General features: G+C 33.7%; 1 protein-coding gene and 1 long non-coding RNA gene across 3 annotated transcripts; one reads left to right on the top strand and one right to left on the bottom strand.

Moving 5' to 3' along the window:
- The first annotated feature begins 535 nt into the window (after positions 1-535).
- On the top strand, positions 536-3915 carry LOC141661559 (uncharacterized). 2 transcript variants are annotated; one of them, XR_012550021.1, is made up of 7 exons: positions 536-831; positions 1021-1064; positions 1170-1242; positions 1474-2108; positions 2770-2973; positions 3491-3569; positions 3673-3915. It is a non-coding gene; the product is annotated as an uncharacterized LOC141661559 (long non-coding RNA). The 2 variants fall into 2 exon arrangements; XR_012550020.1 differs by having other exon boundaries at positions 2770-3569.
- A 4096-nt stretch (positions 3916-8011) lies between these two features.
- LOC141661410 (uncharacterized) lies at positions 8012-10458 on the bottom strand. The gene is made up of 6 exons (XM_074468420.1): positions 10224-10458; positions 9584-10137; positions 9208-9400; positions 8921-8985; positions 8591-8801; positions 8012-8477 (listed from the first exon to the last, which is right to left on the bottom strand). Exons 1-6 carry the CDS (start codon positions 10389-10391, stop codon positions 8115-8117), a joined length of 1554 nt encoding a protein of 517 aa, XP_074324521.1. The 5' UTR covers positions 10392-10458; the 3' UTR covers positions 8012-8114.
- Between the last annotated feature and the right edge of the window lie 3905 nt (positions 10459-14363).

Genomic DNA, 14363 nt, shown 5'->3' with positions numbered 1-14363 from the left:
CTCGCAGAACCAGGACGATGTTTCAAGGCCAAAATGGACATAATCATGAGAAGTGAATGAGTCAGGAAAGATATAGTGATAAGTATATCATCGTTTACACAAACGGTCGAACAGTTCAAGGACATCGCGTCATACTGTCTACCAGTAAAGGCGATATACTTATTCGAGTGAAGGTTCAAGGAGCATTCTCTACCTATCGTATACTATATCTGATCGCCGAAACTATCACCAAGTCAAGATCCACGTCTGTATGTCTATGTGGCGCGTGCTACGGGACCATCAATCTTATTTGTGGGGGATTGTTGGACAAACACTACAAGAAAAGGACCAATAGACATCACCTCATAGACATCGCTGTCATTATAGACTGATGTTACAAATGTTTTTAAGATCGGTTTGTTCCAAAACGATGTTAAAGACCATTTTTTATATCAGTTAAAATCAAAACTAATGTTTAAACTACTTTTTAAAAAATGCGCGGAAAACAACCCCCTTAACAAAAACATTTCTCCCCTCTTTGCTGAAAACATTTCACTGCTTCATCTCCTTCATCTCTCACCCGACTCTCTCCTTCATCTCCTTCTCTTTCCCGATTCTCTTTCACTCACTCGCTCTCAGTCTTCTACATTGAAACCATAACTTATACTACCTTAATTAGAGCTTTAGGTTTGAAACCCCTAATTTGAATCCTAGATTTCAAGTAATCGAACCCTAACTTTCAACTGAAATGGCCGATTAGCTGCAAGTTTTGGTCGATTTGTGCAAAGGAGGTTGAACATTGGTCGATTTGTGCAAAGGAGGTTGAACCCAAGCTCGAATCCTCTGTAATTAGTAAGTGTTATCCTAATTTCGTTTCAAAATTCAATTTTCGGTTTTTAATTTTTTCTCTTTGTGAAATGGGTTGCTTGATTTTGGTTCTTGATTATTTTGTTGATGTGGGTTTTTTGTTGTTTTTGTATTTAGTTTAATCCGCTGTACATATTATTGGTTTAATTATGTATAATTTTGTAATTTTGGCAGCTGTGCAACCAAGGTTTTTGTGGGTTTAAGGCTACAATCTCCAAGTTTGAATCCTTTACTCTTTTTCTACCTTTTTCTGTATTTCATTTGATGGGTATCTTTTTATTGGTATAAATTGTGTTTTTCTTGAGTTTTCTTGATTTTGGCAGCTTCTTATGGAATTTCAAGGCCTAATTTAAATGTTGAGTTTCATAAAAAGATGCATAAGAGTATTGAATCCAGGTGTGCTTTCAAATTTCTTTTTTTAGAGTTGTTTTGGTTATTCGTACTGAATTTGAACTCTCTAATAATTTGTTAGTTGGGGCATATTTTGTTAGTAGCTTTGTTATGTATAAAATCTGCATCTGACTATCAATTAACTGCAGCTAAATATTCCAAGTTAAAAGCTCATTTAGGCAGTAAAGCAAGTTTAAACTAAAATGTGTAGTTGTACCATTGGACTGCTTTTTGCAGAGTCTTCTCTTAGGTGGATCAGACACAGCAATGGTCACACTTACATGGGAAGTCTCCTTGCTACTTAACAACTGACTTGTACTAGAAAAAGTTCAAGATGAATTGGATAAACATGTTGGAAGAGATCGCCAAGTAAATCTTTTAGATGTGAAGAATCTAATTTACTTGCAAGCCATTGTCAAGGAAACATTACGATTGTACCCTGCTAAACCACTTAATCCACCTCGTGATGCAACGGAAGATTGCATTGTGGCAGGCTTCCACATTCCAGCTGGCACACGCTTATTTGTGAACCTCTGAAAGTTGTAACGTGACCCTATCATTTGGTCTGATCCCCTAGAATTCCAACTTGAAAGGTTTATTGAAAAACATATTGATGTTAAAATGTGGGGGTAAAAATTTTGAATTGATACCATTTGGGTGGGGAAGGAGGGTTTGCCCTGGCATCACACTCGGACTCCAGATTCTGCACTTGACACTGGCTCGGTTGCTTCATGGATTAGAGCTAGGAACTGTTTCAGACTTTCCTGTTGATACGACTGAAGGTCCAGGACTTACTAACCCGAAAGCAACACCCCAGGAAGTTACCCTGTGCAACCAGAGTTGCAGAAGTATCTAACAGATGACGATTATAGGTATGCTGTTTTGTTCTACCTCAACCTGCACACCACACACTTGCAACCATAAAATATTGAACTTCAAAAAGATAAATTTTATATGGTTTAGGTACCAGAAGAATTTATTGTAAGTATTTTCCTGAGATGGTAGTAGTCTGTTGCCTTTGTTAAACATCCTGGAATTTAAAATTCCTAGTTGGAAAGTGAAGCGAGAAGATGAGTTATATAAAATGGATTTTCAAACTTGTGTTTCAGGAAAATATGTATTCTTTCTTGTGTCTAATCAATTTGATATGCAGTAGAAATGTTTTCGAGTGCACACCCTTTATTTTAGTGTGCCACTTTCAAATTGTTTTAGAAACTAAAATCACGTGTTTTCATTGTTTTAGACCTGCTACTAAAATCTACAACTTACATATAGACATATGATATGATTATAAGTATCAACTTTTGCATATAGGTTTGTGTGTATATGACAAGTCCTAGTACTACTATTCTTGGAATTCTCTTTTGAGCATATCTTTTTTTCTGATTATACTTCTGAAAAATTCAGTTGTAATGTTTTATCGAAGATCGTACTGTGATTCTTCTAATAGATTAGTGAAGAATGTTTGCTAGTGGACACTGGACATATTTTTTTCCTCAGCAACTCTTAATACGGCTTTTCTATTTGTGGCAGTATTGTTGTGGGATTCTATGTTCTGCTCCGAGCTGTTAATCGGTTCGCTACCAACTTTAATAGCTTCCCTGGGCAATTTGACTTAGAAGTACAGGGCATTTTGAACATAAGGAGAGATATTGTCCAGATGACCCACCAACATGCCTAATTTCACTTCCGGGAAAATACCAGCGTCCAATTCAGTGGCCCATGAGCAGGGAAAAGGTATACTAGCCTTAGATACACCTGATTTCTTATTTATTGGTGCTTAGTTATCATTTCCATACCAATTTCAGATCGTTTTTGCAGCATCATTTGCTTTTATCCTAATCTCTAATCGGTTATACGGACTCTTGATCTTTGTTATATAGATATGGTACCATAATGTCCCCTACACATTTAGGAGTCAGTAAATAAACTCTTTGAGAGCCAAGATCAATTTACATGACAATAGTGATTGATGTTAAGGTTTAAAATGTTCATAGGAAATTTTGGTTAATGTACCATAATCTCTCTTAAGGTATGTTCTAATTTCCTTTCTGATGAATATTTTGGTTAATGTGCAAAATTTAAATTGACTTACAAATTCTGATAGATTACCATTTGATAGATTTCTAATTACCATTCGATAGATTTAATTTGAGAAACTTAAAGAATGACTTGACATATCCAACAACAACACTTGATGTTCTAGTATTAGAATTCGAGCCTGTACTTGGATGATTTAACCTAGGCATTTTAGATGGAAGCGAGGGAAGTGGAGCTTCACAATACAACACTTGAATTTCTTGTTTTACTGAAGGCCGGAGCTCTTGATCAGGGTGAGCGCACCATAACCCTCACAGTGTTCAAGCATGTCATTTGTTTCTTATCGAAATTTGCAGATAATTTATAGTAACACTTGATGACCTCTTTGACAAGCAGGCGTTACTCCATAGGGCAAACTTGAAATGTGAAGCCCCCAAAGCATTATATATAACAGGCTGCATATACTGCTCTGGAATATGATTTGCTATAATGGGTTGTTGTGGAATAGTCTGCATATAATCTAGTAACAGGCTGTGGAATATGATCTGCTTCAACATAGAAGACTAGTAGGAAAATTTCATTTTGACTTGATAATGTCTAGATTTGAGAATTATGTTTTTGATTTTATCAATGATGTATATTGGAATACTTTGTATTAGTTTGATAATAATAATGAAAGTTATGGTTATTTAGATGTGATTCATTTTGCTTGTTTTAGTTTTTGGTATTTTAATGTGTATATATATATATATATATGTATTATATATATATAATAGGTAAATATGTAACCACATACATCAGTTAATGGATGATGTCTTATTATGTCTAATACATCATTTCAATTTATGAAAGCGTTGTTGTATAGACACAATTGACATCGTTTCTTATTTTTCACATCGATTACTAACCGATGTCTTAGTATATCTAATACACCGGTTATTATCTATAAATGATATATAATGTTATTTTTCACATCAGTCCAGAACCGATGTGAAAAACAGGGACCTTTTACTACACCCACGTAGACATCCGTTTTTTGCATCTTTCACAACAGTCAATAATCGATGTCTATTGACGTTTTTCTTGTAGTGAAACTTAGTATTTTAGACTAAGTTGTGAATTATTTTGAGACTCTATATGAGTAAGACACATTATGTGTTAGTGATGTGTATTTATTGGAACGTATTCTCCTCTTCGAGGGGATTCCAATATATATTTATACGCTCAAAATGAGTAAAAGGTGAATGAGAATTGATATTTCAAAGTGTGACCTTTTAATGTGAAAAGTGGGTTTTGTACCACATTGAGAGTAGCACAAATATATTCCTTGTTTTTTTCTTATAAATACCATGTACCACATCGAATAGAAAAATAAGTCATTTCAAACTCTCTTTATATATATAGAGTCTTAGGGCAAGGGTTTCATTAAGTCGAGAAAATAAGAGTCATCTTTTTAATTCTCGGTCTCTTCAGTCTTAATTTTTCCCAATATTCTGGTGATAGTTCTCCGGCTCAGTTCAAGTTCGCTGAGAGTATTTTCGATTTATCGATTATACTGGTATCTCGTTTTATCCTGGGAAGCAGGTCGCTAAACACGGATGGTGCGGGGCGAAACTGTTTTAAGGAGACAGTTTCTGGACTCGAGATTAAATCTAATCTCTGTTTGTTTTTTCAAACCCTTCTTATAATTTAATTGTTAATTCTTATATGCTTATGTGATATAAGAATTAACAGTGTTCTTGTGAATTAGTTATACATTCAATTCAATATATATAATAATATCTATCTCGTACAAGATTGATAAGAGCATATACACCTGTGATGAGGATTAATTTATCAATTCATCAATTGAATCAACGGAGTTGGTTACTATTCACTTAAAATCGATTTTTTTCTCGGTTTTTATACACCCACATAACTCCATCAATTCATCAATTACTATTCATAACAATACACCTTGTTTTTACTAATTTTATAACAATAAATGACCAAATATATAGCTGTTTTTTTTTGACAAATATGGCTTATAGCCTTACAAATGAGTATCTGTTCTCATAAATCTCGGGGTGAGCGAGGATCGAACCCAGTACCTGGGACGACAGAGGATAAACTCTTAGCCACTTAAGCTATCCAACCGTGCTCAAATATATAGCTGTTATTAAGTGTGTACAGGAGAAAAATGTGGGTCCTAGCATTTGATGGCCATTGAGAGCTCCATTGATTATTAATGTTCCTATTAATGAATCAATGGAACTTTAAAAATTGATGGGAGCAAAAATTAAGCGCTGCATATGACTTCTCCTTTGGTCCATTGATACGGCTGCTGAATCAACTAAATAGAAGAGCCGGTGCATATGCTCTAATATAATATTGGTATCCACTGAACCCAACTTTTTGTACATATGACAAAATATTAGAGAGAAAGAATTGACAATGGGAAATATGTCTTTGGGCAATATGTCTAGCGATCAACCCCATAATACTTCTAATAGCATTAGAATTACTCTACTCTATGTAGAAACTCGAATGACACGTATAATAGATACATTCCTAATCGAACATGAACTCGAGTTTTATTCGACTTAGGTGACCAAGTTATGATACACCTCTAGAGATAGATGATACATTCTTGAACTAGAAATCTCGCTATAACCGACTTAGAATCCATTTAAAATTAGGAAAATTCTAGAGGCCCAAATATTGTTACAAAAATTGTTCCCAAATATTTTATAAATGATAACTTTCCTAGTAATAATATGGGACACCGCGTGCATTCATATATACCAACGAATTATATTTATACACGTGTCATGCCACGTCACTTTATAACTATTTTGGTACGAGTTTTGCGTTACGTAGCATTACTCTTTAAAATTATGTGAGTTTGGTCCTTATATAAATGGCATGTAGACATCCTCGGGCGATTACTCACAATCACGCAACATGCATCCAAGCATTCTAACTAGAGTTGTACAGATGAACTGCTCAACCGCATCCAACCGCTCAACCGCTCGCAACTGAACCGCATTTTGCGGATAATCGCGAAATACGGGTTGATTGTGGATTTAAATTTTAAAAACCGCCCATTCGCGGTTTGGATGCGGTTTTAAATTCTTAAAAATCGCAAAATCACAAAATCGCAACCACAACCGCAACTCGCAACATATATTTATAATAAAATATATTTCCAAAAATGTAGTTGATATTATATAAATTAATAAGTATACACATTTTTTTAACTAATCTTTGGTTAATGTTAAGACTTCGTTTATAAGATTTACAATCAATATAAGATATATAACCAAACAAATGGAAAATGTAATCAACATGTAGTTTTTTTATCCTTTTTTTTCTTTTCTCTCGCCTCCATATTTTTGTATGTTTTTAATATCCTTACTCCACACGGAGCATTAGTTTGTATTTTAATTTTGAATGTAAATTTATCACGTAACTTAAACTTGAATTTATTAATATTCCAGATTTATTTTTTTGCAAATTATTTATTATTTTAAAATAAGTGGTTGAACCGCAAACCGATCCGCAATAACCACAAATTCGCAACCGCAATTCACGCGGTTAACCACAACTGATGCGGTTAACCGCAACCATTTTTAAGTTTTAATGGTTTTAATGGCAGTGAAAACCTTTAAATAACTCATTTTTAAGTTTAAAAAGCTTTCTAGAGATTAATGCAACTAGGGAAGTAAATAAATATTAAACAGATTCGGATATCATTCCTACTGAATATATGGAAGTCATATCGCCTTATTTAATTATAATTATATTTAGGAAATTATGAATTAAATTTGTAACTCCACGCAATTGTTTAATTGAATATAATTATTATCATATTATAAAGAATTACAATTAAAATTTTGGATATTGAAAGTAAACGTATAACATTTATTATAGAAATTGAAAACGATCAAGAACTTAATAATTGTTCTTATAACTTACTCAGATTAGGAAATAATAAGTTTAAGATGAAAAAATATCTAAAGCTAGCAATTATCCCACACACATACAAAAAATAACTCAAAATATCACATATAAAATTTGAAATACATATCACATATAAAAGTTGAAATACGTTTAGGTTGTTAGAAGCATAAAAAATTGATAAATAAATATAAGCATTTTTGTAAGCATCCCCATCATTAAATGAAGGAAACTTAAAATGATGAACAAACAAATTTCAAAAATGTTTAAAATTATGTACGACATTAAATTACACAATTACCGACAATATTAAAAAATAACTCGTGTCATAAGCAGTTTATAATGCTAGTTGTGTTTATTACTCTAACCCATATCTATCAATATACTATTATACTATTATAAGCAGAATACCCTATGTTTGGTAGTTGCTAGTAGTTGCTCGGTAAAGCTATTTGGTACGATAAATAACAACCGTGACGTCTAAAGTCAAAAAAATGAGAACTATTGGATACAATAATAAAATATTATTATATTAATATTTAAACTGCTCTCATGAATTCAGGATTCGAACCCTGTCAACAGCTTATTATATTTAAATTTTTATATTCTTTATTTAAATAATATATTATATTATATTATTTATTTTCAGTCAAGTCTCAAATTATTATAAAACATATATTGTTATAATTTATTATATTCTTCAATTTATTTTTCAACTATTGAAAATTATATTATAAAATATATTATTAAAAATTATCGAATGTTAAAAACAATCCGTCGCACGGTTATTGGCTAGTATGTATATATATATATATATGTTGTTCTTGCATTAACATCAATAATAAGTTGCAACTTGCAAATAAGAAAAACATATGTAACAAGAAAGCAAATGCAAGGTCTCATTGCTTTTTGTTAAATTTATGCCAGTACTCATTTTCCCAAGCCTCTACTTTCCTTGTTGATCCTACTTGGGTATCAATGAATGTTTTTAGAGCTTGAGCATCATAGGGAGGAGGCATGGTGCATGGAACTGAACCCCTCGGAGAATTCACCAAGGAGTCCATCATGAAGTTGTTATAATTACCAGCAGCTAGGCAGGCCATTGTTTCCGGACACAGCTCTACTGCATTTGGAGGTATACTAGGCTTGTACTTTAATAGTTTTGCGTATTCGTTTAGCAAATGGAACATGTAATCGTACACATATTCCTGTTTCAGTTCTTCTTGGATGAAGCGACTCGATGCTTTTCCAATGGCCTGTGCCTGTGTATAATTCATAACAATTTAGTGATGATTTGGGTAGAAGAGGACTCTAGTTGAAGCGAAGCAACACTTTTATTGAAATGAAATGAAACGAAACAGTAAATTAAATTGACCTGTTCAGTGTTATTATTTCCCCATTCGACAGCAAATTTGAGAGATCTGCACTTATCGTTGTCTCTAATGGGCCAATAGTGTTGCAATGGTACCATGCCTCGTGTGAAGAAATCGTAGTAGCGGGGTCTTACGAACAAAGTTGGAGAGTCACATGCTAGTATGTATTTTTCGCTTACTGACCAAGCCCATCCTTCTATATATATCTTATATCTGTACATATAATCACAGACATAAGAAGGAATTAATTCATAACAAATGAATAGAAAGTGTAGTTCAATGTTCTAGGATTAAAGGTAGAATGAATGAAGAAATGAAGTAATTATTATAACCTGTAAGTGCACTGATCTTCGAGATTCGACTGCTTGTAACCTATCTTAGATTCTGCATTCCAGTCCTGCAATGTAAAAAAAGTTACATGTTTTATAAGGAAATAATACCTATATCTCTGAGTCCCATACCAGTTTAAACTAGAACAACGCCAATTGGAAACTGAAAGTAAGATTGAATTAATACCGAAATAGGCATGGATTACATTATGCCTATCAATATGAGTATGAACACAAATAATGTGTGGATGACTGTGTAAGAGAGATTTATTGGTTTTATGTCTAAGTACCTGTACAAACAAGCGAGCATTCCAGTCAGTTTTATCGGTGACATTGCACTTCATAAGGTCTGCCCTGGTTCGGGCCACTGTTGGATTACCCCTCCAATATGCAAAGGGTTCTCTGTCTTTCCATTTGGTTCTTCTGTTTCCTTCTTTTATATCCTTCAACACATTTGTCCATGGTTTTATATTTGTCTCCACCCTAAACAAAAAGTTTAACTTGAAATCAAGCCAAAAACATTGAATTCTCGATTGATCTAATCTAATATTTAAGTTCACGTATAATACCTTATCGAACTGATCTGTATATGTACAAGGGACATTATAAATAACATTCAAATTTTTATTTGCTGTCTCTCTAATGTATATGATTATAGGTACTCACCAGCCCCAAAAGGACCAATCAGGGAAGACAATATCCATGCTCCAGACATCTGAACAATATCGGAACAATGGTGGCGGGGCAGCATCAGGTCCCCGATAATCCTTTGTTTTAATCACCGGTTGATCATTACAATCAAACATCATATCAAGATCAGGTAGTCTCCCAGGGTACCACCTTAAAAGTTGAACAATACCCCATAAAGTATACAAGTCTCTCGTTTGAATAGACTTGGCGTATTTCTCTACATAAGCCTTGCCATCTATGATCACTAACCGAAAATGAGCAGTCCTGTTAGCTCTTTCCACCATCTCTTTTGAAATTCCTGTCTGCATCCAATGCCGTAGATCTTCATGAATCCAACGAAAGTAATCAGGACATGTCATGTTCATTGAAGGGTCATGATTCAGCATGTATTTGAGCAGTACAGGATTATATTGTGGACATTTTTGTGTCTCGTTCCATGCTAGACAGTCTAGAGGCGGTATAAGTGGAGTCTTTGTCATTCTTGAAATACTAATTACTGGTGTTTCAGCTGAATGCCTTGTATGTATATTCTACATTGCAATTAGATAAAGATATAAGTACATTAATTATCATTATTAATAAAATATTTTGTTTTAGGTGAGCTAATGAGACTTACAATGTTGATGTAGCCTGCAAAAACTAAGACCGCAATGAAGAGGAAGAAGAACAGCAGCAGCAGAGCAGTGGTTGTAGCTTGCTCTCTGAATGATCGCCATCTTTTTTGTGTAAAATTCTGTCGGAGCCAGAAAGTGTTTTTGTACTTCTCTTCGTAATATTTCTTCATATTTATGTTGTTAAGATCTAAACCGTTTGGAGCTAGAAATCTACTTGAATATTTGTTTATGTCTCTGTATTCTCGTATTTTATTATTGAGATGCCCTGATTTTCCTAATTTGGTACATGACATGCATGAGTTGAAGCTGGGTTTTGTTGAAAGCCACAAAAAATGAACACAGCCTTGCGTTGCTTGTTTTTGAAGGTTAAATCACGTTCTGCACCCGTATATGCTGCCTTGTTAACTGCTCTTTTAAAGGAAAATGAAGTCAAACTTACTTAATAAGAACTAGCAGGCTCTTTAAACTCCAACTTTGAACTATGTGCTTCTTAAAGTGGAAAAAACATTGCCCCCATGTATCAATGCCTCTAGGGGGTCAAAATCAGGATTATCATATCATATCAAATTACTAGAATTGGCTTTACCAAGATTGTACACGAAGATGGTTTTCGAATTTAGCAACTAGGACTAGATAAAAGATCATCTAAACAATGTATCAGCACCAAGAATCTCAGAGTACCCCTTGATTCTTACACGTATACGTTATTTGTTTATTAATGTCTCAAAGTTCGGGTCACGGACTCTGTGGTCACTGACTACTGAACTTCGAAGTAGGCTTCCTTGTCAGCTGGAGTGTAGAGATACATAATATGCTTTACATATCAAACTAAAATCGTAATCCGCAAGTGACTGACTTGTTTAACTATGCTACTGGTACTTCTGCTACTTCTGTTGTATCTAGAATATACTAGAGCTGATTATCTCAATCTCCACATTGAAAATGTTCTCTTAACACTAGTTGTAGTGTAAACCATAATTTAACATAATATATAATCGAGGAAATATAACTCAATATAAAACAAAAACATACTGTTAAGCACATGAACCCTAAAGATGAATATCGGATAAATATAAAGAATCAAAAGATGGAATTAATGCTCTAAGTCCATAACCAGGTCATGGATAAAAAATCATTAATATGTTCAAGCCTCCCTGAAGAATAAAATGCCAAAGAACTTCCGTATCTGTAAAATATAGTGATTTGAAATATTGAAGATCTAGGGTTCAGTAAATGAATCAATGAATATCCAACCAAGTTGTATCAAATCAGAAATGTAAAAGAAATTGAATTAAATCAATTCAATATTAGTTGTTCGAAGATTTGCAGAATCAGGGGGTTTGAGTATATGTAACATTTTAAGGATTTGGGTCTCGTATAAGCAGGTAATTTCCCCCATTCAAAATAGCATCTAGGCCTTAATCAACCCACTAGGATACAGTGTGTCCATCCCTCAACCCTGTTCTTAAGTTGAATACAGTGGGAAAGTATAGTTTGTTTGAGTTGTTCTCCAACTATTCAATCAATACATCTCTTCAAAGCTTGACCAACCTATAGTTCTCTAATTATTGGTTGTTATGCATTAGGTACTTTTCCTCCATGCAACCCTGGTGCTCATAGTATGTATGACATGATACACTCTTAACACAAAGAATATAGGTACATGCCCGTAATCTGTATTATATAAACCACAAGAGGAAGGCTACATCTTTAACTTCAGTGTACTGTGTACCACAAGAAATACTCAGGATAACTTTGCAAAAAAAAGAGAAATAAAGAAAGAAATACTCTGGTTTGAAAACCAGAACCAGATTCTTAAATCTTCCGCCGCCTTACTGGGGAAGAAGCTCCCATCATTGCTCACAGCATATGGAGTCTGGACATGCACCTTTGGAGCACCTCCAGATATTTATATCCTTCCTCTAACAACTACCTTCTCGAATATCAATTTTTTTACCAGGAGAACAATATACAACTGCATGTGAACCATATTATACATATTATTCAAAAATAAGTCTACTGGAAAAGCATCATTGAGAACAAAATATATAAATTCATAATGAAATAGACAAGGTAAGAAATGTCCAAAAAAGCTGTGAAGGACATGATTTTGGTTGCTAAAAAATATATCTCTTCAATATTTCGAAAACAAGTACATCAATTACAGGATTAATCACATAGAATTCTTTGTGTACTTTTGTTGATTACCAACTAAACTTCAATCATTTAGGTGTCGAATCAAATAATCAAAATAGTATTATAATGCCATGATTTTATCAAAGAGATTCTAAACCCAAGGTTTAAACATGAGAAAACAATACATAGTTAACCTGCACTAATTTGAGCAAATAACTTCATCTGAAACAATAATTAACCTTGGAGCTTAGAGGTTAATGGTTGACAAAGCAAGGGATCTTGAAAGCTGTTGGTAATAGAAAAACTGAAAAGTTGGTAAAGAATGTGCAAAGCTGCTTGTCCATCTTTGTTATGTTCCCAATTTTGCAGAGCAGCATGTCGTAGAAGATTGACAAGTTATAGCTCATCACTTCTTCTTCACAGCTCAAAGCGACCACACTGCCACACATGGATTTCATAATAACTGATAGATGTTTCGTATAACTGCACACCACAAAGTACAATATAAAGTTTAATAAGGTGATAAAAAATCTGAACCTATTCAGGATACAAGTAAGCCACCCCCCAGTAACATCTTCATCAAAAGAATCACAAAATACATTTATTTATAGTAGAAGTTTACCAGTTTGTGCTGATTTACGAATTGTATCATCTATATAACAGTGAGAATATACATCATCAAAAAACCATAAAGGATCGACTTGATAGTGATTAATAATGACATGTTTCCATCCTGTCTTCGAGCTGTGTGATGCTTGCCTCAAGCAAATAAAACAACTCATCTATATTTCGTTTTTAATGTAAGTTCAGCTGCCTATATGCTCTGCAGAGCTTGCACTCATCTCTGTTTGTACAAACTCCCGCAGCCAACCTTACACTTTAATCCCTTACACTTTAATCTTATTATGTTCCCAGTTTTGCAAAGCCCTAATACAAAATCATCAGTGGGTGTTAAAGCCTGGCCAATGGCACGCGGCGAAAAGGTACCAAAGATTTCAGCAAATAAATCAAGCAGAAATAATGACAAAAATAACATTTTTTTGGGACTAAGTGACAAGAATACCTATTTTCAATATCGTGACCATTTTTACCAATCAAATACCCATTCTCAGATTGGGTATCTCAAAAAAAAAATTATTTTTATTTTTGTAAAAAAACATTTTTCAAAAAAAAAACAAAAAAAATAGTTGAAATACCCAATCTGAGAATGGGTATTCGGGTATATACCCAATCTGAGAAAGCGTATTTCATATACCCAATCTCAGAAAGCGTATTTCAACTTTAAAAAAAAAAAAATGGTTGAAATACTCAGTCTGAGAATGGGTAATCGGGCATATACCCAATCTGAGAATGGGTAATCGGGCATATACCAAATCTGAGAAAGCGTATTCCAAATACCCAATCTGAGAAAGGGTATTCCGTCGGTATTTTTGGCCGCATTTCTCAAATTTGGTATTTTGATCACAAATTTCAAAAAAAGTGGTATTTTTGGCCATCATCCAATCAAGCAGATTGGATTTGAAGCAAGCAATACATATTGTGAAATTATCGATTTGCCCTTATGTTTACTATATAAAAAAAACTATATATAACAGCAGTGGCGGACGCAGAACTTTTTTTAGGGGGTCCAAAAAAATTTTCGTGCTAAACTTTCGTCCAAAAAAACTTCTTGCCCCACTTACGTTGTGTTGAGTTGCATCAATATCATTTACATGATAAAACAACACATAGCACTTTGTTCACAGTCACAGTCAAGTAATGCAAAATAGCGGTCTGTACCTCAGTTTGCCCAGAAAATCTTATGCAAAGATCTGTAAATATTTGTAGGAGAGAAAATAGAGAAGTTGGATTTTCACAATTCTATGAGTGGTGTATATATTTTCCAAACATTAAGTTCCGTATATAAACAAAACTAAAACACAACTAAAAATAATCCATTAATTAACATAAATATTCTTACTTAAATTACATTTAATAGAATATATCTCAGAAACAAAAATGTAACA

This window comes from Apium graveolens, chromosome 5 (genome assembly GCF_009905375.1).
Source record: "Apium graveolens cultivar Ventura chromosome 5, ASM990537v1, whole genome shotgun sequence".
Lineage (NCBI taxonomy): Eukaryota > Viridiplantae > Streptophyta > Magnoliopsida > Apiales > Apiaceae > Apium > Apium graveolens.
Note: the sequence above shows the minus strand (reverse complement) of the source record. Positions and strands in the feature narration are given on the sequence as shown.